At 35.8% G+C, this 24,425-nt stretch overlaps 6 protein-coding genes across 6 annotated transcripts; 2 read left to right on the top strand and 4 right to left on the bottom strand.

Moving 5' to 3' along the window:
• Positions 1-223: 223 nt before the first annotated feature.
• On the top strand, positions 224-4,163 carry LOC137731590 (galactokinase). Its single transcript, XM_068470745.2, has 13 exons — positions 224-979; positions 1,088-1,272; positions 1,366-1,412; positions 1,572-1,663; positions 1,791-1,873; positions 1,954-2,022; positions 2,107-2,292; positions 2,474-2,608; positions 2,738-2,872; positions 2,978-3,048; positions 3,445-3,522; positions 3,655-3,796; positions 3,903-4,163. Exons 1-13 carry the CDS (start codon positions 808-810, stop codon positions 4,011-4,013), a joined length of 1,506 nt encoding a protein of 501 aa, XP_068326846.1. The 5' UTR covers positions 224-807; the 3' UTR covers positions 4,014-4,163.
• Positions 4,164-7,778: 3,615 nt separating this feature from the next.
• LOC137731717 (uncharacterized) lies at positions 7,779-10,925 on the top strand. Its single transcript, XM_068470907.2, has 4 exons — positions 7,779-8,158; positions 8,554-9,439; positions 10,243-10,378; positions 10,550-10,925. The coding sequence occupies exons 2-4, from the start codon at positions 8,893-8,895 to the stop codon at positions 10,608-10,610; spliced, it is 744 nt and encodes a 247-aa protein (XP_068327008.1). The 5' UTR covers positions 7,779-8,158; positions 8,554-8,892; the 3' UTR covers positions 10,611-10,925.
• A 1,431-nt stretch (positions 10,926-12,356) lies between these two features.
• On the bottom strand, positions 12,357-13,325 carry LOC137732310 (cell wall / vacuolar inhibitor of fructosidase 1). Its single transcript, XM_068471618.2, has one exon. The coding sequence runs from the start codon at positions 13,267-13,269 to the stop codon at positions 12,619-12,621; it is 651 nt and encodes a 216-aa protein (XP_068327719.1). The 5' UTR covers positions 13,270-13,325; the 3' UTR covers positions 12,357-12,618.
• An 880-nt stretch (positions 13,326-14,205) lies between these two features.
• LOC137730797 (cell wall / vacuolar inhibitor of fructosidase 1-like) lies at positions 14,206-14,850 on the bottom strand. The gene has a single exon (XM_068469769.2). The coding sequence runs from the start codon at positions 14,798-14,800 to the stop codon at positions 14,276-14,278; it is 525 nt and encodes a 174-aa protein (XP_068325870.1). The 5' UTR covers positions 14,801-14,850; the 3' UTR covers positions 14,206-14,275.
• An 862-nt stretch (positions 14,851-15,712) lies between these two features.
• LOC137732644 (cell wall / vacuolar inhibitor of fructosidase 1-like) lies at positions 15,713-16,261 on the bottom strand. The gene has a single exon (XM_068471944.1). The coding sequence runs from the start codon at positions 16,259-16,261 to the stop codon at positions 15,713-15,715; it is 549 nt and encodes a 182-aa protein (XP_068328045.1).
• Positions 16,262-17,018: 757 nt separating this feature from the next.
• On the bottom strand, positions 17,019-17,465 carry LOC137732642 (pectinesterase inhibitor-like). Its single transcript, XM_068471943.1, has one exon. It carries the CDS (start codon positions 17,463-17,465, stop codon positions 17,019-17,021), a length of 447 nt encoding a protein of 148 aa, XP_068328044.1.
• Positions 17,466-24,425: the final 6,960 nt, after the last annotated feature.

The following is a 24,425-nucleotide window of genomic DNA, read 5'->3' as shown; positions in this document are numbered from 1 at the left end:
AATTTATGCATTTGAATTAGAGTTGTTAAAAATAAAATTGAGACTTGCTTAGTGTGAGGATTAGAGGTAAATAAATGTGTAAAAACTAAAATGTCTAAAATGCTCTTAAATTTAAGGATCCATTAACGGGAGTGGATAAAATGAGACAAAAAAGTTGAAATTGTTAGTTTCAGCGGGTAAATTGAGACCCAATGAAAGTTTCAATTGGCATTTCAAACTAATAACCCTTGTATTAATACGAGGATTGTTGTTGTTTTGCCCGCCACCCCTCCGCGCCACCGCACTGCCCGTGCCTCTCCGCGCACACCGTAAAAAGCATACCGGCAGCAGTTGGACCTCACCCCACGTAATGTAACTGCAAAATAAAATAATAAAAATTCCAAAAATATATATTAAAAAAACGAGTAAACCAATCCGAAACGACAACGAGCACTCCTATATCTGAATCCAGAATTATCCAAATCCCACGTAACTACCCATCAAGGTCTCAGATTCGCGCTGTAAAACCACTTCGAAATCTTAATCTTACTAGGTTGTTTATCTCCTTCCTTAATTCTCGTCCCCATAAAAATATCTTCTTCCTTAACTAGCGGGTTCTAAAACTCCGACTCCTCCGGCTCCTCGCTCCTATTTCTTCCCCTTCATCCTTAATCCGAATCCCAAAGTGTCCTAAATTATTGTCTAATTATTAATTATTCGATAATAATTAGATAATTTGAAGTTTTTGTTTGCTTGCGTCGCCGTCGCCGTCACGGGGGGCTTTGAGTTTTCTTTAAGTGGTTGCGGAGGGTTCGGGTAATCAAGTAGATGGCACAAATGGCAAAACACGAAGAACTCCCCATTCCAATTCACGACACCCTCAACGCCGTCTACGGCGACTCCTCCCAACTCGACGAGACCCAGCTACGATTCAACCGGCTGAAGTCCAAGTTCCAGCAGGTTTTCGGTCACCCTCCCCAACTCTTCGCTCGCTCTCCAGGTGGGTCCCTCTTTCTCTCTCTCTCTCTCTCTCTCTGTCTCTCTCGGGGATTTTTCAGTTTTCGATTTTGTGCACGTGTTTGAATTTGTGATCGGACGGTGGATTCAGGGAGGGTGAACTTGATCGGAGAGCACATAGACTACGAGGGCTACTCGGTGCTGCCGATGGCCATACGACAGGACACCATTGTCGCAATTCGGAAGCGCGACGACGGAGACGCCGAGAAAGTTCTCAGAATCGCCAATATCAACGACAAGTACCAAATTTGCACTTATCCCGCCGACCCGACCCAGGTACCAAATTGTTTGACTTGATCATCCCCGTTGATATCGGTGTGCAATTTTAGTCAAAGTTTTTGACTTTTTAACTTTTTCTGGTGGTTGAAGGAAATTGACTTGAAGAATCACAAATGGGGGCACTATTTCATTTGTGGGTAAGACATAAAAATCCATGCTTTGATCTGTATGTTTGGCTAAATTTAGTTTTTTTCCGTTCTTTTTGTTTGATGATGAAAACATTTGGATGGTCAAACGTTAAAACTATCAGTTTCTGAATGTACGGCAGAAAGTGATGGGTTTATGTTGTTGTTCAGGTACAAAGGTTTTTACGAATTTGCCAAATCGAAGGGAGAAAATGTTAGAGCAGTTGGGCTTGATGTTCTTATTGATGGAACAGTTCCTACAGGTGCATTTCCCATCAATTAATGTTGTAAATTTTTAGGTTAATTAGATTGATAATATCTATATATAAGTACAGGGCAACTAGTTTTTCATATGGTGGAGTAAAATTTGAGATTTATTGTTTTGTATAGGCTCCGGACTATCGAGCTCTGCTGCATTAGTTTGTGCTTCTACGATTGCGATAATGGCTGCTTTTGATGTGAATTTCCCCAAGGTATATTCGTGGTCTGTGTGCCGGTGCTATACATATTGTATAGATAAGCTTCCAATGCTGACATTGTTTCTTGTGAGCAGAAAGTGGTTGCCCAACTTACGTGCGAGTGTGAGCGTCACATTGGCACACAATCTGGTGGAATGGATCAGGTCCGATAATTTTATCATTTTCGATTAATTTGAGTCCGATATCTGTCACGCACCTGTTTGTCCTGATATTGGTTCAAATTGCAGGCAATCTCTGTGATGGCCAAGACTGGGTTTGCAGAACTAATTGATTTTAACCCTGTTCGTGCTACTGATGTGCAACTTCCGGCTGGTGGGACTTTTGTTGTGGCCAATTCTTTGGCAGATTCTCAGAAAGCAGTAACTGCTGCCACAAATTACAATAACCGAGTTGTTGAATGTCGTTTGGCTGCTGTAAGTTTGATATATTTTGGTCTTCGACCCAAAACTTATGTTCCAAATCCTAAATTTTTTTATGAGCTATTAATACAGGGGGTAAATATCAACCTGGGTTTTCAGCTCACAAGAAGGGTGTACTATTTTTTTTTGTCGGAGATATTGTGTACTGACATTGTGGACTTGGAAACTTTTTTAGATTGTGCTTGGGATAAAGTTGGGGATGAAACCGCAAGAGGCAATATCAAGTGTCAAAACTCTTTCCGACGTTGAAGGGTTGTGCATATCATTTGCTAGTACTCGTGGGTCAACAGATCCTGTCGTGGCTGTAAAGGTAGTTTTATTCATTGCCTGCCAAAATTTTGTCAATCAGTGCTTTATACATTTGATTATTTTCATGTAGGTTTGTATTAATCGCTTCCCTATCTATCTCATTTAAATAACACTTTGTCTTTATCTACAGGAGAATTTAAAAGAAGAACCTTATACAGCTGGGGAAATAGAGGAAATTCTTGGGGAGAGTCTGCCCTCTATCTTGAAAGATTCCTCGTCTTCTTTGGATGTTTTGAACGTTGCAAAGAACTTCAAGTTATCTCAGGTACTTCTTTTGTTGTTAGCTATATCGAGTCATTGCTAAATTTGTCGATTATTTTCGTAAAAATTGGAAATTTTGATTTAATGTTAAAAAACTCTTGTTTACCAGAGAGCCTCCCATGTGTACTCTGAAGCCAAGCGGGTACATGCTTTCAAGGACGCCGTCTCATCAACAGTAAGGTTTGTATATTAGTTGCGGAAGTGCCAATCTGTTGGTTACTAGAACTAGAAGGGGATAGCATTCCCCCTTCTATATCGTACCCCTCTCAGGGTTTAAACTCGAGACCTACCGCCATTTAATAAGTAGGGAGAGATACCACGTGTTACTAGAGCCAGTGGTGTACTATCTTAGTTCATTTGAACTCTTTTACCCCTACCCATGACGCAGTAAATATGGCTTAAGATATAGAATGGAATTGGCATATCGGTACTAAACTTAACTGTATGTTCTCTTTAGTAAACATGGGAATTTTGTATGTGGTGGTAGCTTAGGGTGCGGTTAAGGTACGATATAGAACTTGTTAGTGGCGGGAACAAATACAAGGTTTTATTCTAACACTGGAACTGTTTTTGCAGTGATGAGGATAAGCTAAAGAAGCTTGGGGATCTTATGAATGATAGCCACTACAGCTGCAGTGTGTTATATGAGTGCAGGTACAAATTTATATTTTTGATCTCCCTCGAATTTACATGCACACTACTGACACACACTCGCAATAATAATTGATCACATCTTGTAAATTTTATCAATCTTATCTTTACCATCTTTCTTTTTCAATCAACTAGCTGTCCGGAGTTGGAAGAACTTGTAAATATTTGTCGGGAGAATGGTGCTCTTGGGGCAAGGCTTACGGGAGCTGGATGGGGCGGCTGTGCAGTTGCTTTGGTAAAAGATAGTATTGTCCCACAATTTATCCTCAACTTAAAGGTTTGCACATCTGCTAACATCCTTAATAGTACTTTCCTCCGTTGTCGATTTTGTTTGTTTATTTTGTTGAACCTAAATATCCTTTGCGGTTCTTTATCCGCATCAGGAACGCTTCTACCAGTCGCGAATTGACAAAGGCGTCATAAACAATAACGATCTCGGCCTATATGTTTTTGCTTCCAAGCCGTCGAGCGGTGCTGCTATCTTCAAGTTTTAGTCTGTGTCAATTTGTGCAGTGCTTTTAGATTTCGGGTTGAACTGTAGTGTACTCTGTTTTTAGTAAAATTTCTGTCGATTAACCAACATGAATTTCTGCTTAAGTTGATAAATTTCAAATATAAAAGGATCATAACAGTTAGAATTTCAATTGTGGTTTCCAGCGCCCTTTTTTGATGGGCCAATCCGCCTTTGAATGGTTGTAAATGTATCCAAGCTAATTGGACCTGAGATAAGAGGCCCAAGCCTCAGTATATTCATGGGCCGCGGAGAGAATATGTATCGGCCGCACGTGGGTATTAGTGTGAGGGTGGTGAGTGGTGACGGCTTTTTATCACGAAGCTAGCTGGATAGGATAAGAGTATAACATTTTAGTCAATATAACTCGTCTCTTTAGTTCTTAAAAGTTGAAATCGATACAAGTGATGCTTGAGCTTCTTCACCATCAATCGTATTGGTTCTTCTATATAGAATATTTGTTAAATCAGGATTAAAATATCTAAAATATCCTTAATTTAATAAACAATATGTCAAAATAATTTAACGAAATTTAAGGGTATTTTGTTATTTCGGTCTGCCTTAATGGAGATTTCTCATGGAATGACCAACATGTTTGACGGTGGACAAATTCAATGGTCACTTCTATCGATTTTAAATCTCAGGAAACAAAGTAAGGAGTTATGCTAATGTCAGAGACCATTTTGGCTAAAAAAACATAAGTAATGCTAGAGATTAGATGCCTATATATCAATTGATGTTGTCTAGTGCTTCATATCCACTTGCAAATGAGAGGTTTCAAGTTTGATTTTTAGTGTTTCATCATCACTTGTAAGTGAACGGGTTTTAGTTTGACTCATATAGATGATGTGTTCGATACCAAGTTATGACTAACTCATTATACGTAGAAATTTTTCTATATACCAAAAACACAAATCAGTACATTACATGTCATAATATAAATAGATAAAGAATATATTTTTAAAATATCCTCTACTTGTGTTATGATACGTGATGTAGAATATTTTGATTTGTTTGTATATATTGAAAAATCTCTTCATCATATGGGTTTGCACGGACCAATGAAGATGATAAGACTAATATGATAAATGAGCTGGATTATTGTAAAGTTATCTGACCTCATGGAAAAACAAATTTAAGGTATAGTATTCGAATACACAAATCCAAAATACACATGACTTGACCTGTGTTGCCAAATGCCAATCTATAGTGTATTTCAAGATAAATGAATGGACCAAACTTTGATGGCAAGCGAACGTGCCTATTTAGTTACGTGTCATATTCAGGGGGCCTAACTCATATGCACCATTGTTTGGATTGATAGTGTAGTTTTAACATATGAGAAATATTAATGAGATCATTTTAAAAGTGAGAGTTTATATGAATTATTTGTCACTTTACAGTTTAACGTTAATTTCCGTGTCATATAAAATATTGGGCAAAAAATATGAGAAGATAGAAAGTTCACAAAAAAATCCCACTTTTAAGAAAGTCTCTTTAATGTTTGTCCAGACAGATTCTTACATTGAGCCTTTGACTCCTAAATATGGCTGAGGATTACAACCATTTTTCTTAACCTTTTCATATCATTGTAAAAGAAGCAAAGGTAGGTACTGATGAGAAGCAAAACTTATCAACTGCTACAACAATAGCACTCCGGCAAAAGAAGCTTATACTAACTTCAACAAATACCTGTCATCAACTACTACATATATAAGTTGTTTTGGTTTGGAACAAAGGTAGGTACTGATGAGAAATTCGTACGCGTAATTAGTTGAGTACAACTACAAATAGGAGCATGAGCGGAGATGATCTCGAGACCCCTTCTCCCTTCCCAAGTTCCTCATTTCCGCTTCTTCAATTATTTTTTACATATCTCTCTCATCACGTGACTAGTCATATCACAAGAATAATAAACTCATGATCGTACACAAACGTAAAATGTCAAACATATGTGTAAAAAAGATAAACTTATAATTAAATTCATGTTATAATTAATGACACGGAAGATTTTATCATCATGTTTGTATGATTGTGGGGAATCACCCGCCTAAACGACGCATGCACCATGCATGAGGGAGCACAAAGTCCATATAAATGTTTCATATCTTTTGCTAATGGGTCCTCTATGGTAAACGATGGGACATAAACTCAATTATCAACGGATCAACTTCACATAATTATTATAAAAAAAAAAAATAATAAAAAAAAAAAAAAAAAAAAAAAAAACTCCACGTATAGACAAAATGGGTGTCACCATTTTTAATTCACGTGGAGATCGTGGGCGTGGAGAGAGTAGGTGAGTGAGTGAGATGGTTGGCCAACCCCGTAACCCATCCCTCTCCCTCCACCATTTTTATCTTCTTCTGTTCATCAAGTTTTGGTGACAGCACTACTCAGCAGGGATTCTTCTCTGAATCGTATGGATTGGAGGACTGCCTGAAATTGGGAGTCTCAATCCTCAAATCCCAATCCAGCCAGACTATATGTGGTTGTCTTTGTCTTTACAATGTTCTTATCATCACTCGAAAATAAGTTATATGAAACAAAGATGGTAAAGTCACGGTGCTATAATTAAATCAATCATATAAGAGCGCACGTGAAAAACTTAAAACACATATTATCGTGTTTATTGGTTCAAGTGACAATGATGATGTAGGTTTTGAGGGTGTAGGTAAGTCATTCTCAAATATACGAAGAACTTAAGCTCATTTTCAAATATTTGGACAATGACAATTGTTTTTGGGCCTTAAGCGGTTTTTTCATAGTTACCCATTCTAAAACTTCGTATGCATAACTTACGTTGTTAAGAACATTTCTTTCATGTCTATTTATTGTATTATGTTCGTTTTTTTTTATCATTGCAACTATCGTCGGTGTATAAGTATAACAAATAAATAATACTTAGTCATCTACAAAAATAAATAATTTTCATTTAGAAAGTGTATATTTTCTTAGTTGTAGATACCATTATTGACGCGGTATGTGAAACACCTTGTTGAATTAATCTTATAATTGAGATGGTTACTTTTCATACAAGTGCCAAAGAATTTTTTGTTAAGATAGTTTCCCAACATTTGTTAATTGTTAGGGGAGGAGGATCAGTGAAGATCAAACCGGTACTATAATGCATAAATATAAATTGTTTTCCGACACTGTTGTAAAGCGTCATTGGCATTGAGATTTTACCATTAAAAAGGAGAATTTGGTAAAAAAGAGATGAGATTAACGATGTCTTTTAGGTAAAGGGTAAAGTTACATAACTCCATATAATCCTAAACTTAGCATTACAAGATTATTGGGATAATCAGACACACTCTAATACGTTTTGTCGTTAATATGCATACAAGTAAATTTAACTGACTTTCTAACAAAAGAATATTCCACAAACATTGTATAGCATATACCCATTTCCATGATTTAAATGCTAATCAAATTATAAAATCAATAAAGATCATCACTTTGTTTCAAAATAAAAAGTGTGTTTATAATTCCGGATCTCTCCCATCAAAGGTCCATGATCAAATGATCGGGACTGTTGAGATTTAATTCAACGATTATAATTATTATAACTTTTAGAAGGTCTCCTATTTATAACCATTGAATCAAATTTAAATGTCTGGATCAGTTGATCTAAACGTTTGATGGTCCTTCCCTATAATTAATCACAAAGGCCAACCTTAATTGGTCCAAATATAATCCAAAAGGGATTTAAAATAAAAAAATAAAAAAATAAAAAAAAAACCCCACAAGAAAAGTCAAAGATTCAAAAAATGGCATGCAAGTGTCGGTGAAGCTGGCGAGGAAGAGGAAGAAGAAGACATCAGATGCGCGTCGTTTGCGGTGGTATTTAACCGACGAAGATATAGCGCCACAATATCAGAAATCAAAATTTGATTTTATTATATAAAAGCCCTGCACTTTCTCGGTGATCCCCCTAAAACTCCTCGTGTCCGTTCCTTTCTTCCTCTCTCTCTCCTCCCTCCCTCCCCTACCCCCCCTCTCTCTCTTCTCTCTTCTCACTCTGACTCTCTTTAATTAGCACTTGAAGCTTCCATATTTGACGCTATCTTCGATTTAAGCTCTTTCTCCGCATCGGATCTGGGGCTTCTTCGCTTTCTTTTGAAGGTTTCTACTTTCCCTTTTCTCCCTTTCCTTTAGTTTTTGCATTTTTTTTGCATCATTTCTTAATTTTTGAATTTGGGGTTTTCGAAAACAATGTTAAATTTCATGGCGATGCATAATAAAGGGTGTCGATTGCTGTAGTTTTGATGGGTTTTGCTTAATCTTTCATTATGTAGTTTTGTTTGATCAGGTTTGATTCATTTTAGCATTGCTTTTTAATCTTAAATTTGTACATTTAAGCAATTGTAATCTGAGAGACGCATTCGCATTGAATAAAGTTGATTAATTTCTTGATTTTCGACAAGTTTTGAATGTACATTGCATTTGGTTTTTTAGTATATTGTATTGTGTTTTGCTTGTATTGTTGTTAATGCTTGGAGGGTTTTGTTGATTGACAGGAAAGGGAGGAAAAAGGAGGGAGACACTGTTGTTTATTGGTTGATTATTCTTTTGGGAAAGCGCCGAGCCGTGTCAAACAAGTAAAATTACATTCAATTAAGCTGTCTTCGATTTAATTGCAAGTTAAGTTGGAAATTGTTGTTTGATGAAGCTAGATATATTTGTTATCAAGTTTCACCTGTGAATATAATATATATTGTGAAGAGGCCATTCCTTCTAATGGGTTGACTCCAAGATTCAAAATTTGGTTGTTTCCATTTGGGAGGGGTGTAACGTGGCTTTGAGCATTTGGAGTCCGGGGAGGGAGTTAGCAATTAACTTAAGTTTGGTTCATTATAATGGATCAAAAGAGTCCGAGGGAAAAGGACTTTGAAGTTGATCTTGAAAATGGGGTGGTAGTTAGTGAAGAAGATTCAAGCGATAGCGCTGTTTCGAGTACTAAGAAGCAGGCAAAGACATTAATTGCTAAGGTTTGTGGCGGACTGTTGGATGGAACAGTTAAAGTTGAAGATAGGATCGGTTTGTGTGGCAATGGGTCCAACTCAAGTGTGGTGTGCCCCGATAACTTGAAGGTGGCAACAAACAAGGTGCTGGAGGGGAATGAGTGCATAGATCATGTAGAGAAGTCACGGGTGAAGGACAAGAGGAAGAAGACGAGCAATAAAAAGCCTCCTAAACCTCCCAGACCTCCAACAGGCCCATCATTGGATGCGGCGGACCAGAAGTTAATCAAGGAACTCTCTGAGATTGCCATGTGGAAACGTGCAAGGATTGAGCGGATGAAAGCCTTGAAGAAGATGAAAGCTGCTAAGGCATCGTCTTCCAATAGCAGCACATTTGCCATGCTGCTCACCATTCTCTTCTGTCTCGTGCTAATCTTACAAGGTAATATTTCTTTATTGAACTCGAGATCTGTTGTATTTGATAGTTCTTAACTTGTTTGTTGGTTGTTTTATGGTTTTAAACAGTTTCAAACTGTTTAGGTGAACTTGCGATGTGCATATCACTTTTGCTCTTTGTGATTGACAATTTGAACTTTTGTATCTAATCAATGCTTATTTTAACATTTCTTTTGGTTATTCCCAGAAAAATAATCGGTTTGTTTCTGCAATGCATGTTTTAGTTATAAAGGTGATTCACAAAATAGTTCGTATATGTTTCTTTTACAATTGAAGATATTTATTAAACTATATTTACCTTCAATAAGCTTCTCAACATTTATTGTTTCAGAGATCCCTAAATCCCAAGACTTTTCCTTTATCTTTCTCATTTTTGTTATTCTATTATTTAGATTTGTTTTGATATTGTTAAATGGGATATGCCTTTGTTTTCTTGATAGGTGTAATACTAATTTCTTTGTTAGTGAGAACTGAGAAGTAGGAAACAAGAGACTATGTTTGTCTTGTTGTCGAATAAGGTTATTATATCTCAGATATTCGTAATCTCTTAACTACATATGGTCGACAACCATAGAGAGACTAAATGGTTACTTAATTCTCATTAGGCTTTATCAAAGTGAAATAGTTAGGCTTTTGAAACACTTGGATGGAAGTGGAAGGTTATTTTCTCTTATTTTAATTTTTTATATTGGACAATTTCTCGGTGCCTTTTTTTGTATTAAGGATTTATAAATATTTCTTTTCCTACCCATTACTTGACATTCACATTCTATTGGCATTTATATGCAGGAATTTCGTATAGAAGAAGCTCACCTGTAAACTTTGAGGGATCTCCAGTGTCTGCAGGAGGAGCAGAGGGCAATTTGATCTCAGTTCAGTACTATCCAAATCCATCATCAAACGAACCTGGTTCTGCGTCCCCCAAGTATGTTAAATTCATTTTATCTTCGGTAAAAAATGCTTCTTATTGTTTTTTGGTTTTTATGGCATCTTCATGTATATGAATAAATATCGATATATACACTTTTCTAACTTGATGAACAATGTTGGTTTCACGGTCTGAAGTAAAATGTTCCGCTTTGATTGCACCTTGCAGTAAAGTAGAGCAGGTTGCTGGTTCGGATCCACAGGAGAAGCTGAAAAGATGGGCAGGGTGATATTATAATGTTGTTGCCTAGTCTATGTTGAGCAACAAATTCCACATGCCTTTGAATCCTCGTGCAAGCCATTGATGCTTGCACTTTTTTGTATGCATGATTACAGAAGCTGAATCTAGCTAGGTAATTGATACCCTGTATGTACAGAGAGAGAGAGAGAGAGAGAGAGAGAGAGAGAGAGAGAGAGAGAGAGAGAGAGAGGTTACAGTACAATTTTGTGTTTTGTAGGTGATGTCAAATGCATACTGATAAAGTTGCCGTCTATGCAACTGGTTTGGCCTCTAATAAAGTTGTGGCAATTATCCGACTAGAGAATCACCCGAATCTGACTCTTTTCCAATTCGAATGCTGCATTATTTTGGCCGGAATTTGAAGTGATACGTTATTCACATTGTTGTTACCGTTCTGCAGGCATCAGATCCGAACAGCATTTTCCATCTATGAATTTGGGGTTTTATGATGTTTGGTTTGCCTCCAAAGATGCAAACGTTTCCTCTATGGATGGAATGCCATGAATGTAGAATGGAGATGTCGATTTTGGTTCTTTGAGGTATGCTTTGGTAATGCGTGGATTAGGCGAGTTAGCCAGGCTAGTGTGCCTCCTTTTGCACCTAAATACGAATCCCTTCATTGTCTGGTATGTAATTTGTACACATTTTGGCTACAAAACGGTTTTTGCAAGGAAAAGATTCCAGAAACTTGGCAATAGAAAACCCCATTTAACTGGAACGGCTTGCGTAAACCCCAACTGTGGAATTCCGACCAATAATACAATATTATGTGTCATTTGTTATTCTGGTGCCCGTTGTGTTTCTTAGGGTGCATGCAGCAAGCTAAGGTTCCCCCATCGGAACTTTTTATTTTCTTTTTGTTGAAGTGCTTTTGGCCAGGGTGTGCTTTTAACATGCTTTGAGGCATTTGTGCCACATATAACATGTGATTTCACAGGGTGTTCGCTTCTTCTAGCAGTCGAGCGGCTCTCAGTATATTTGCTCCGTGAGTTTCCAGCAAATAATTGTAATTAAGTAGGAAGGGTCCCAATTGATCACAAGATACCATTTGCCTTCACATGTATACAGTAACCAAATCTTTTAATCTGGATATCTTTGAGATGATACAACATGTATAAATGCAAATCACAAACGATTCTCAAGGATATGGCAAATCTTGATCGAATTAAGCAGTTCCACTCGATGTTCAAATTATCGACCTTGCAATATCGCTCATGTTCATGGCTTAATGAAGGTGCGAAAAAGCTTTATTTTCCTCTATCATTCTATGTGTCTCTTCCTTTCTGCGTATGGCATTTCCTCTACCATTCTAATTTGAAACTGTATTTTCGATCGTATGGATGAACGAAAAACTTCACCTATAATTTGAGTTCATATGTTCTTGGGCCTTCATCCTCAGACACCTCATTACGATGAAGATATGACATATAAGGCACTTCATCCTTCTTCGTTCATGCCACGTACGATCTCGCACCATACACGACCACATAGGGTCACTACGGAAACTTGACCCAACCCAATCCAATTCAAAATCTACGAGAATAACTTACATAAAACGGATTTACAGTCACAAGGCATTCTGATTCAACAATACATTATTATGTAGAGAAAAACAATGCATTATTAAATAAAAAATATCACATAACAGTAAATCCGTTTCATATAAGATCTTCAAACCTACCCTTCAAAACAGTTAAAATAAAGTTTTCATCTCATCTTACCCCACAAAGGAACATGAAGAGAATATAACTCTGATTTCAGTGGCTGAAACAGCAGCTACAAGTACAAACAAAAACTACACAAGAAAAGCAACATCACACAAATACTCACTAACTATAATATTAGGAAAGTGATTTCCGCACACTCGTTTTTATTTTTAACCTCTGAATTGAGCAAATTAAAGAAAAATTGACATAGATAAAACCAAAGCGTGCAGAAGGAGAAAAAGAATGTGCGGTTATCATTTATCATTTTCCTAATAATAAGATAGGGAAAAATCAACCCTCTAATAAATTGAGAATGGCAACAGCCACACCAGAAAGATCATCCACAAGAGCATTCCTATCAGTGAGAGGAGACTTCACTCCTCCTCCAAAACCCTTCTCGCATGCCTCAGCCTCCTTTGCAGCATCAGAAATCCCGTACTTTGCAAACCCAAAGTGCCCATTTCCCAATGCTTCAATTGCCTGCGGCAGGCTAAACATCACAACTGGGATGTACAACTCAGCACAGTCTGCCAATGCTTTCTGCAAATCTACCTCCGGGGACTGCTTTAGCAGGCTGTGGATGTAATCCAGTGTGTCACTTTCATTTGCCAGTAGAGCATCGGATACTATCCGGGCCAATCCCGGCACGTCGGCGTTTGAGCTGTCGGGGTTTGATTGGAGGGTTGAGAGGCAGAGATCATAGTGGGGTGTTTTTTTGCATGTTGTTTGTATCAGATCATTGCCTTCATCTGATGGAATAAAAAACGATTGGGTTGTTGGGGGTGCAAAGAGTAAAACAACGAGTAGAAAAGGAAGAAGGGTTGAGAATCTTGAGATTGAGCTACTCATCTTCCAAGATGGGAACAGAAAAATGGAAACTTTGTTGGGATTGTTTGTTCTGATTCTGTTGGCAGTTAACTTATACTCCTGTTTCAATTTCATCGATTGGCAGATTGATTGATTGCCACTTGTAGGCGCTTTTTGTAATCATGTGCCTATGAATTCCAATTGCGTTTACATTTGTGTTGGTTCACATGTCGATTATTTTGGTGTCATTCTGGTATTGCCATCTGTTGTCAAGAAAAACTTACCTACGCCTAAGATGCTATTGAGACGGTTCGAAAAGTCACTCACAAATTGGCACTTTTTTTGTAACTTTTTTAACACGACAGTACGTGATTAGCTTGAAATACTGTTACCCTTGAGCAGGAAGTTATTCTCCCTCTTTGGTGCTCAAGTACAAGTAATGAGAAAATTGGAGGAATATATATGATTAAGTTATTAGCACCATTCTTAATTTCCTCAAGTTTTGGCCTCAATGGAAAGAAATAGTAATAATAAGGAACAAAGCTAAACAACAAGCAGAAAAATATATTGATAACATGTCGATTTGTTTAATAATATCAAATGAATAATCAATAGCATATCGAAAATTTCTTTGATAATCAACTGATGTCTGTTCCATATATAGTTGGACTAATTCAAGTAATGCAACATAATCCGTTCTTTAACAAACTCTATTCATCAGTATTATATATTTCTCCAGTTCAAAAGCATGTTCTAAGTTGTAACTAATGTATTTTTCATGTGTCAGGCACAACAAAACCACGTTAATGGCGTTGAGAGCATTCCACATCGAAGGATGGAAGTCTAGCATAAGTCATAAGAGCCTCAATTATGTTGGGGCATTCAACTCGTTGCCACTTGAATTTTAGTTGGATGCTCACATTCTAACAATAACGTTGATTTGCAAGTCCAAGGAATGCAATTTTTGTTATCAAATTAATATGTAATGATTCGAGTGTAGTAAGTTATTAACATGTTCATATAAAGTTAATGATAACGATGAGCTAGCTAGATCACACAAGAGGTTCTAGATACTGTAATGATTTATTGAGTTAATTACCAAGGCACCATAGATGAACACAAAACAAAATCAAGTAACGAACTATTCTAACGTTTTGGCAATTGCAGCAGCCACAGCCGCAACATCATGAACAGCTTTGTTTTTATCCGTCAGAGGAGAGCTCCCCGAAAAACCGTTTTCACACGAAACAGCCTCGCCGGCAGCGTCATTCATGCCTTGCTCCGCAAACTTAGGGTTACCCAAACTAAAACCCTGACTGGCTTCCGGCACATCAGCTGTTATAACTGTGTTGTACACTTCAGCACAAGAGCTCAATGATTTGTCACCAGGCTTCTTCTTAAGAAGGTCATTAATTTGGTTCAATGTGTCCGTTGCCTTACCCTTAACTACATCAACCATTATGATGCCTAAGCCTTTGACGTCTGCACTGGAGCTTCGAGGGTCTGATCGAAGAGAAGAGACGCAAAGGTTGTGATCCGGTGTTTTTTGGCATGTTTGGTCAATAAGAGTAGCGTCATTTGGCACGTAAACCGGCCTGCATTGGCTTACCGGAAGAAGGGAAATTTGTATGAGAAAAGTGAGTGCTAGAGGGATTAAATTCTTCATGTTTCCAAGCAAGAAAAAAGGGTTTAGAAAATTTTGGTAGATGCTTGATTTGGAGATGATATCTGGAGAAACAGATTAATTAGTACAACATTTGGTAAGATGTGAGTCTCTTTATATAGTAGTATGAAACTTTGTTGTCTGGATGGTGAAAAATCTGGTTTGATTAACTTTCTTAATGAGAAAATCCGACATGATTCTTACCATGCCTTGTGAGATGCTTTCTATGTGTGTCGTCTTTAAGATGCTCACAAAATATACTGCTATTCGCAAAGGCTAGCATATCAAGCACAAATCAATTAGTGGACAAAGGTAACCAGCAGCTTCCAAATTCAAATTATAGTGCATGTTCGAAGTCAACTTCTGGTTAAATGCGTTATATTGTTAATGTCATACAAATCGTTTCTGCTAATTATACTATTTAAACACACAAACTAATCATCTCTTTAATGCGGCCGATCTTTACTAAAGAATATGTCAACAATAAGAGTGTGTATATATACACTCACATTATATATAGGGATATGATCAATATATGCTCTGATTCATTTTTTTAATTTGGTGATTTTCTTTTCAAATAGTTTATTCTTTATAGGAAAAATATTTAATTGCAATTTAATTGAAAATTTATTTTCATACTAAGGTTAGGTTTAAAAAAATGGAGTTTTAACAAAAAGCCCACGGTATTATTCATTTTAACGAAAAACCATATTTTTACACTAAAAAGTAAATCCTAGTACTATTCACTTTACCCTTTATTTTGTCCTTATCGTTAAAACTCAAAGTTTTTAAGCCATTTTTATTAGTTTTCCTTTAAAAAAAATTAGAATCAAATTTAAATTTATTTTTTCCTTTTAGAAGACAAGAAACTTGATTATTATCTAATTTACGTTATTGCAACAGAAAATTAATACATCAAAACAATGTCCTGGCAATTCCTGCTGTCACGGCCACAAGATCAAGGATGGCTTTGTTCATATCTAACAAAGGAGAACCGCCACCGCCGCCGGTAAAACCATTTTCACAAGCATCTGCCTTGACGCCAACAACATTTATGCCTTGCTCTGCTAAGTCATAGTCACCTTTAACAAAAGCTTGATTGGCTACTAGGATATCAGTTCCTAAAACTGCATTGTAGATTCTGTTGCAAGAGCTTAAGGCTTCAGCTCCCGGGCTCTTCTTAAGCAGCTCGTTGATTAGGTTTAGGGTTTCAGTTACCCTAGCCTTAACTACATCAACCATTATGATGCCTAAGCCTTTGACATCTGTGTCGGCGCTTCGAGGGTCTGGTTGAAGAGAAGAGACGCAGAGATCGTAATTTGGTGTTTGTTGGCATGTTTGGTGGATCAGATTGGCATCATCCCTTGGGAGGAAAACCGATCGACAATGGCTTGTTGGAAGAAAGACAACTAGACAAACAATTTGAATGAGAAATATGAGTGTTAGAGAGGTTGAACTCTTCATCTTTTCAGGACTAATGGTTTGAGAAGTTAAATGGTGCGTAGACACATTAAGTTCTGGGTGTGACTGTCACTTTATACAAAGAGTGAATCCAACCGGATTTTGTACAGAAAGATTTCCCCTTTTTGGGAAATTAATTAAGATGATCAGAAATCAAATCTCAACTATTGAACCGATAAAAACTAAATATCGACAATGTATCGATTAAATATCTATGTATAACGATAAAAGATTGATGACAAAGCGATCAGATATCCATGAAGTACTGGAAAACTAATCATTTCAGTAATTGAGATTTGGAAAATGATCATTTTGGCTATTTCCTAAGTCGTTTTTTGGTAAAATGTCGCACTGCTACTTGATATTACCAATTCACTTATATTATAACATGTGAATTTGTATGTCATCTTATTTCTGTAGGTAAATCTTTGTTACCATAACAATGCAATGCATATATAGCATGCTTCAAAAGCTGCTGCTTTTGGAAAACCAAATTGGTGCTATCTCATGGATTTCAAAATTTTCAAATGGTACTGGTGAATTTCCAGTTTCATATAAAATTAACGATACAGGTGAAATATATTAAAATAAAGAAATTTATTTATTTCAAGGGTTCGATTCCTTCAACATTGTAACAAAAGAAATCATAATTTGAACCTCACATCAACAACATTGCTTTGATCGGGAAAGAAAATGCTGAAATTAATGTGTGACAAAAAGTATTATCGGCTTAATACTGCGGCAACATTTCTTATCAAACTTATGAAGTCAACTGCCCTGCAATTTGTGAACCTACAGTCCCGGTATCATGAATAGCTTTGGTGTAACCTGACAGAGGATTATCGGACCCTGCAAATTGTTCGTCGCATAAATCAGCCTCATGGACGGTGTCCAGTATGCGGTCTTGAGCAGCGAGATAATCACCGTTGGTTAAGACTGAAGAGGCCTGTTGAATATCTTCTATAACATTTTGGTAGTTTTCATTGCAAGAGTTTAGTTTGTCTGTTGGCGCTCCTGGGGCCTGAAGTAGCTCCTCAATTTTTTTCTGGCCTTGGTTTGCCTTAGCCTGTGATATATCAATCACGATGAAGACTAAGCCCGTGGCATCTTTTGCTTCGAGACTTCGACTGTCTGATCGAAGAAGACCCTCGCAAGCTGCGGAGTCTTTGGTTTTCTTGCATGTTTGGGTGACGAGATTCTCATCCATTGGGAAGAAAACCCTGCAGTGGAGCAACATTGGAAGAAGGACAACTTGAATGAGAAGTACGATCAATGTTTGAGATGTGAAACTCATCATATTTGCGAGCAGGAAAAAGGGTTTGTGAGAATTCGGGCAGATGCTTTTGCTCGAGATCAACGAGTTCTACACATAAAATGCAAAGGCGTGAGTCCCTTTACATACAGGGAGTGCGAGATTTCTTGGCTATTTTGTTTTGTACAGATACAATGCAAATATTGGCAGAAAACAGAAAAATAGCACGCTCCCAAAATCTTACTGATTTTGGTTAAGATTTTGGCTACCATATATGTGAACCATGCCTTCTTTGGTTAACATTTTTGGTCTGGGAAATTATTTGTTGAGCTATAATTCCTATTTCTTTAAATGGTTGAAAACAGAAGTAATTGTCATTGAATATAGGATAAAAATTTGGGAATTTTAACGAAAAACTTCTGATACTTTTCACTTTAACGAAAAACTACATTTTTACACTAAAAAATCAATTCTGGTACTATTCACTTTACCATTTATTTTATCCTTATCGTTAAAACTCAAAGTTTTCAAGTTCTTTTCATTAGTTTTCCTTAAAAACTTACGTTTTTTAACATATCCTACTTGAGAGGAATTTACTTTTTCCGACATACCAGTGCCTTTGGTTTGGGATATTGTGTGACATCCCGTTAAGTGTTAATCAACGTGCTTATTTTTTATTGGTGATACATTATTCAGTTTGCATATTTAGTCTACAAATTGGATTTGGATCCCATCATGATCCAAATTGTGAGGATTCTAGGGATCCTCACATCTTAGTCATTCATCGTGTGTTATGTGGTCTGAAAAAGTTAAATGATTTATATTTAAAATTAAACACAAATAGTACCTGACGAAAACTGACTGCACGATGTACGATAAACAGCTAGGATGTGAGGATCCTTAGAATTCCCACAAAGTGGATCTGGAGAGGATCATCTTCCCTACAAATTTACGTACCTAGCATTACTCTATTTTTATAAGAATAATGCTAGGAAAACCAAATTTGCAAATTAAATTATGTGTCACCAATAGAAAATATGGAACTTTAACAAAAAGTTCCCGGTACTGTTCACTTTAACTAAAAACCACATTTTTACACTAAAACGTCAATCCTGGTATTATTTACGTTACCCTTTATTTTGTTATTATCGTTAAAACTCAAAGTTTTCAAACCCTTTTCATTAGTTTTTCTTTGAAAATAAGTACGTTAATCAGCGCTTAAGTAATAATCCAACCATCAATATCCACATCATTTGGTTTACAAAATTTGATTCAATGATTTTTTCTTCCTAACATTACCATTTTATAATGTTATCACGGAATTTGTGAGCTTATATAGAGTATAAAATGTTATACTTTGAAAGAACCTCCTACGCATTTCTTAAAGAAAAATACTCTATTCTCCTCTCTCTTCTCTCCACTCAATTTATGCCATGTGGAATCAACTTACACTTACATCTATGTATTTAATGTGTAGAGAATTTTATTCTTCTCTTTCCAATACGTCCCTGATTAATGTTTCAAATTTTAATCAAGCAATTATACTTCCCTTTTATATTAAAATTTATTTTCCAAACAATTTTATTTATTTTTTTTTTAAAAAGATTCTGTTTTTAAGCACTGAGCTGTGGCATCATTCTCCCCTTTTTTTTTGTAAAAGTTTATTTTTGATGCTTTTTTCTTTTAGTTTTGCCGTCTTCTGAGAAATATTCCGAGAAATTTAACCTCTGCTGGAAACAATATAGGAGGTTACTGCATACTGTTTATCAATATTCAAGCATTATAATTTATATATTAAAAAAAAAGCATTATAATTATAAGCCTCACGCTTTTATATAAAATAAGTAAAAAGATGCACCTAAATATCGCTTTTGTGATTGTCAAACAATTTGTGCAAATTGTTATACAAAAAATGCAATTAAACAAAGTTAAACAATTTATATTGCTTTTATTGGGAAAAAAAAGTCTGGGAACAAAACAATGCATCTGAAAAAAGAACTGCAAGGACAATTTAAAAGAAAATAAAATTGGAAGACAACTCCGGCAAGATCTCAAGAACAGGATTTATTTAAACCAAAAAAATCCAAAACAAATCAGAAATGTTAAAAAGTAATTTAAAAAAAAAAAGGGAAGTAATCATTGTATCGTTAAAATCTGAAACATTAATTAGGGGCGTATTTGATATGAGAAGAATAAATTCTCTGTACATTAGATACATATGTAAATGTAAGTCAATTCCACGTCTCATAAATTGAATGGAAAAGACCAATGAGGAAGGGTAAATGGATGATAGATTTTTTGCTGTGTCCAAAACACGAGTCTATATGCCCTATGTCATTATATAAGTATAGGAACACTTGATAAAAAATAAAAAATAAAAAATAAAAAATAAAAAAAACTTTTCCATGCTTGTACAACAACATATGACGTATCGGCACATTAAAAAATTTCTCCAAATAAAGAGTATAACTAGCATTCCTCTTTTGTTAAAGGATGTATTGTCTACTGAATAAGTATGGGAAGAATGTGAGATTCAGTTTCTCAAGGGGAACATTCATAGAGAATCTGTAGCATTTTATCAAAGGAAAACTAATAAAAATAGTTTGAAAATTTTGAGTTTTAACGATAAGAACAAAATAAAGGGTAAAGTGAATAGTATCAGGATTGACTTTTAGTGTAAAAATGTGGTTTTTCGTTAAAGCGAACAGTACCAGGTGTTTTTCGTTAAAATTCCCTTTTATCCATAGATGACCCTAGTATTAGGGACTGACCCATAAAAATTGCCCAAAAAGTCCAATAGGAATGGTCTACAGTGGCAATTGAATTTATAGTTTTTATTACAAATGGTCTATGAGATTGACCAAACTCATCATTTTGGTCATTCACTTTCAAAATCAATCAATATCGTCTTTGACATTCACTACCACACATAATTTGGTCATTCCGTTTAGATTCCGTCAATTATTATGTTAGTTTGTTTGTGGGACCCATAAGTCCAATAAAACTATGACACGTGTATTACACCAAAGAATGATTTTTATCCCAAATGGTCCCTGACATTGATTAAACTCCTCATTTTGATTCCTGAGATTCAAAAATCAATAAATTTGGTCACTGACTTTCACTACCACACATCAATTGAGTCATTTCGTTAAAATTTCGTCAATATTTTTTGTTAGTGTGTTGATGTGGTCCCACTAATCCAATCATATGGCGCTAAGTAGATTAACTATAAGAAACTTTTTTTTTTAGAGTGAACCAACTGACGAGTATTCCGCACTGGCATTTCTCTTGCATCCCACAATCCCAATTGAAAAAAAAAAATCAATCTAAATTCGATAAAATCGAATCCAAATTCAATTCAAATTTGTTAGGATTATAACCAACTAGAGGAAATGAGAAGTGAGTTCAGGGAGGCCAAGAGCTTTAGTGGTCATGGTGCCTTCCTTTTCTTTTGAGCATACCCAGAAAAAGACGATGATGTCTTTTTCTTCTTTTTTAGTTTTAGTTTTTTAATTTCTTATTTTACTTTTAGTTTTAAATCTTAAAAAAAAAAAAGTTTCTTACAGTTAATTCACGTGACACCATATGATTAGATTAGTAGGACCATATCAGCACACTAACAAAAAATATTGACGAAATTTAACTGGAATGACTAAACTAATGTGTGGTAGTGAAAGTCAATGATCAAATTTATTGATTTTTGAAACTGAGGGACCAAAATAAGAAGTTTGATTAATGTCAGGGGCCATTTGCGATTAAAAAAAAACCTTCTTTTGTGTAATCCACGTGTCACTATTTTATTGGATTTGTGGGTCCCACATACAAACTAACAGAATAATTGACGAAATCTAAACGGAATGACCAAATTGATGTGCGGGAGTGAATGTCAAGGACGACATTGATTGATTTTGAAAATGAAAGACCAAAATAATAAGTTTGATTAATCTCAGAAATTATTGGTGATAAAAACCTTTGAACTTAATAGAGACTCATTTGTGGTTAAAAGAGACTGAAGGAAAAGTCTCATTAGAGCCAATTTTTAGTAGTGTGAGCCATGCACCCTTTTTTTCTTGTGTAATCAATACATATCCTATATATATATGGAGTAGGGCTCCAATTAACTTGGGTAATGTTTCAAAGGATCTGCAGGAAACTTCATATCCTATAACATTTCTATATTGTCAATGGGTTGACTTGTTGATTTGAATCATATAAGCTTATTATTTGATGAATGACTAAATTGAATAATCTTTTAGAGTAGAGAGTTACGGTGTGCTAATCTTGTGTACTCAAGTTCAAATCCAGCTTTACTCTTATAGATTAGAATACCCTGAGAACATAAGAGGGGTACCATTCTCGTTAGACAATATTCAGTGCATAACATGTAACATCTTATTTGTAGAAGCTTAGGGGGGTGTAGTCAAACTCGGATTTGAGAGGATTTTGAAAGACTTTAAAAATCCTAGTGTAGTCAATTAAAAGATTTTAAAGGATTTTAAAATCCATTCAAATCTAGGTGTAGTCAATTAAAAGATATTAAAAGATTTTAAAGGATTTTAGAATCCATTCAAATATACGTGTAATCAATTAAAATTTTTTAAAGGATTTTTAAATCCATCAAAATCTAAAAGTGTATTAAAAAAATTAAGATTTTGGAGGATTTCAATAAGTTGTGGATTTTGTGGGATGTGAGAGTAAAAAGTATATATAACCAAGATTAAAAAGAATTCAACCTCACCCCCCCTAGGATTTCAAATCCTTCCACAATCCATTCAAATTCTTTAAAATCCATATGAATTTTGTAGGAATCTTTAATCCTCTTTAATCCTATAAAATCTATCACTTTTAAAATCCTTTAAAATATTTAATTCATTTTGGGATACAATTTAAGTTTTTCAAAGTACAGGGATTTAATTCGAGCAAAAAACAAGACGGACAATTTAAACGAGCAGAATTAGGGTTAGTGGGTTGACTTATTTTCAGCAAAATTTCATAAGATTTGATTTCTTACAATTTCTAAATTGTCATAAATTCTGGTTATAATTTGCTAATATTTTCTGCTGATTTTATTTCATGCCTATTTTCATCTTCAAACGCACAATCTCGTACATTAAATTTTTTTTATTTTTTTAATGCTGCTTAAAACACCTTCCTTAATTCATTTCCTTCCTACCCTATAAATACATTGCTAATACAAGCCACTATTTTCCATCAATATTTCAATCGAAGTTGAAACTAGAAAATAGTATTCATCTTAGGAATCAAGAATTTGATCCTTCGCCATGGCCCTTCCATCTTCCACTCGGTTCACTATCCTTGTTTTTGCAGCAGGTATACATTGACCAACCTACTTGAACTAAATGATTTGAACCCACCATCTTTATCTTAATGATTATTTTGTGTGTTTGATCATATTTTTTTTGTCAATTTATCGATTTCGATAATTTGTTGATATTTCTATTGAATATTTCATGTATTCGGATCACCGAGATTTCATATACGGTAGAAATTTAATACCTTTCAATGCATGCATGCAGTTGCAATATTGGTGATGTTGGTGAACGCAGAAGTACTCCAAGACAACGTCAATTCATGTGAAGGGATAGGTTGCAACCTTGGTGCTCAAAAGGAGAAGAGATGTAATGATGGTTTGGGGCGTTGCAATGAGCAGTGCGATGAAGATTGCTGTGTGAAAAATTGTTTAGGTTATCATGCTAATGGGGTTGGATATTGTGACGATAGCCTTGGCCGCGCAAATGCGTTGTGTCAGTGCAGCTATCTCCTTGTTAAGATTTACAACGATCATAAGAATATCTATCAACTATTTAACCGTTTATTTTTATCGTTTGTTCGTTTCAAAAACAAATTGAATAATTGTCGTGTTTATTTTTGTACCATGACTAAGAAGGGAATGACTAAACAAACTCCACTCCACCCTCTTATCTCCTTCCAACTCCCCTCACTTTCAGGGCCCCTACAATTGCTTTCCACGCCGCAAAACTGACCACAAACAAGAGAGAGAAGCAAACTTCATGTTTCAAAAGCCCCCTGAGCCATTTCGCTAAGCCCAAATCAATCAAGATCAAGACAATCCTAAAGGACCCGGTTTTAAAATAGAATATCGTTAGACTAAGAGCTCGTTGATGATTGAATTCAAAAGTACCCCTAAGTCATACAAAATAACATGATATTGCTACACAAGTCAATGAAGTTGGAGACTTCAGCCACGAGTTAGGTAATTTTGAGTTGTTATAGAGAATATTTTGTTCTTTTCCTCTACTTTGTGTGTTTGGCATAACCATGGCTCGAGGAGGTGGTCTTAGAACTGCTTAGCAAACCACGCCTTGAAAGATGGTGAATGAAGATGTCACGAAGCTTGGATCCAAGTTTAATCTTACTTCTTGGCCGTGTTTTCTAGGACGCTAATTTACAAGCACATCTCACAAAACATAAAACTTTGGGTAAATTACATAAAACTACCTAAATTATTGGTGTCACGATACTTTCATACCTCATTTTTAAAAATTGACAATGTCATACCTCATCTTTAGAATTTGGTCCAATGTTATACTTTCCATTAGCCTGGCCATTAATTTGTCAGTTAAATGCTGGCGTGGCTTGATCCAGATCCCACTTTTTATTAAAAAATTAAAAAAAAAACTAAAAAAAAATCATTTAATAATTTTTTAAATATTAAAATAATAAAGAAAAGTTAAAAAACAAAAAACAAAACAAAACCTTTCATCCCTTTCCCCCCTCCCTCCCTCTCCCATCTACCTGCTACAACCCAGAAAAAAGAAAAAAAAAGAAAACAAGACTTCATCCCTTTCCCCCCTTCCCCCCCCCCCGTCCTTCTCTCTTCTCCCCCATTCCCCCCCCCCACCCCCCCCCCTCTTCTTCTCCCCCACCCGA

Source organism: Pyrus communis, chromosome 16, assembly GCF_041283825.1.
Source record: "Pyrus communis isolate YQ-2024b chromosome 16, ASM4128382v1, whole genome shotgun sequence".
NCBI classification, from domain to species: domain Eukaryota; kingdom Viridiplantae; phylum Streptophyta; class Magnoliopsida; order Rosales; family Rosaceae; genus Pyrus; species Pyrus communis.
Note: the sequence above shows the minus strand (reverse complement) of the source record. Positions and strands in the feature narration are given on the sequence as shown.

Coding starts and splice junctions, on each gene's coding strand:
- LOC137731717 (XM_068470907.2), top strand. CDS start 8,893: ATGGATCAAAAGAGTCCGAGGGAAAAGGACTTTGAAGTTGATCTTGAA. Junction 9,440..10,242: donor TCTCGTGCTAATCTTACAAG/GTAATATTTCTT, acceptor ATTTATATGCAG/GAATTTCGTATAGAAGAAGC. Junction 10,379..10,549: donor CCTGGTTCTGCGTCCCCCAA/GTATGTTAAATT, acceptor TGCACCTTGCAG/TAAAGTAGAGCAGGTTGCTG.
- LOC137730797 (XM_068469769.2), bottom strand. CDS start 14,800: ATGAAGAATTTAATCCCTCTAGCACTCACTTTTCTCATACAAATTTCC.
- LOC137732310 (XM_068471618.2), bottom strand. CDS start 13,269: ATGAAATTGAAACAGGAGTATAAGTTAACTGCCAACAGAATCAGAACA.
- LOC137732644 (XM_068471944.1), bottom strand. CDS start 16,261: ATGAAGAGTTCAACCTCTCTAACACTCATATTTCTCATTCAAATTGTT.
- LOC137732642 (XM_068471943.1), bottom strand. CDS start 17,465: ATGGATGAGAATCTCGTCACCCAAACATGCAAGAAAACCAAAGACTCC.
- LOC137731590 (XM_068470745.2), top strand. CDS start 808: ATGGCACAAATGGCAAAACACGAAGAACTCCCCATTCCAATTCACGAC. Junction 1,664..1,790: donor TGATGGAACAGTTCCTACAG/GTGCATTTCCCA, acceptor TGTTTTGTATAG/GCTCCGGACTATCGAGCTCT. Junction 1,874..1,953: donor TTGATGTGAATTTCCCCAAG/GTATATTCGTGG, acceptor TCTTGTGAGCAG/AAAGTGGTTGCCCAACTTAC.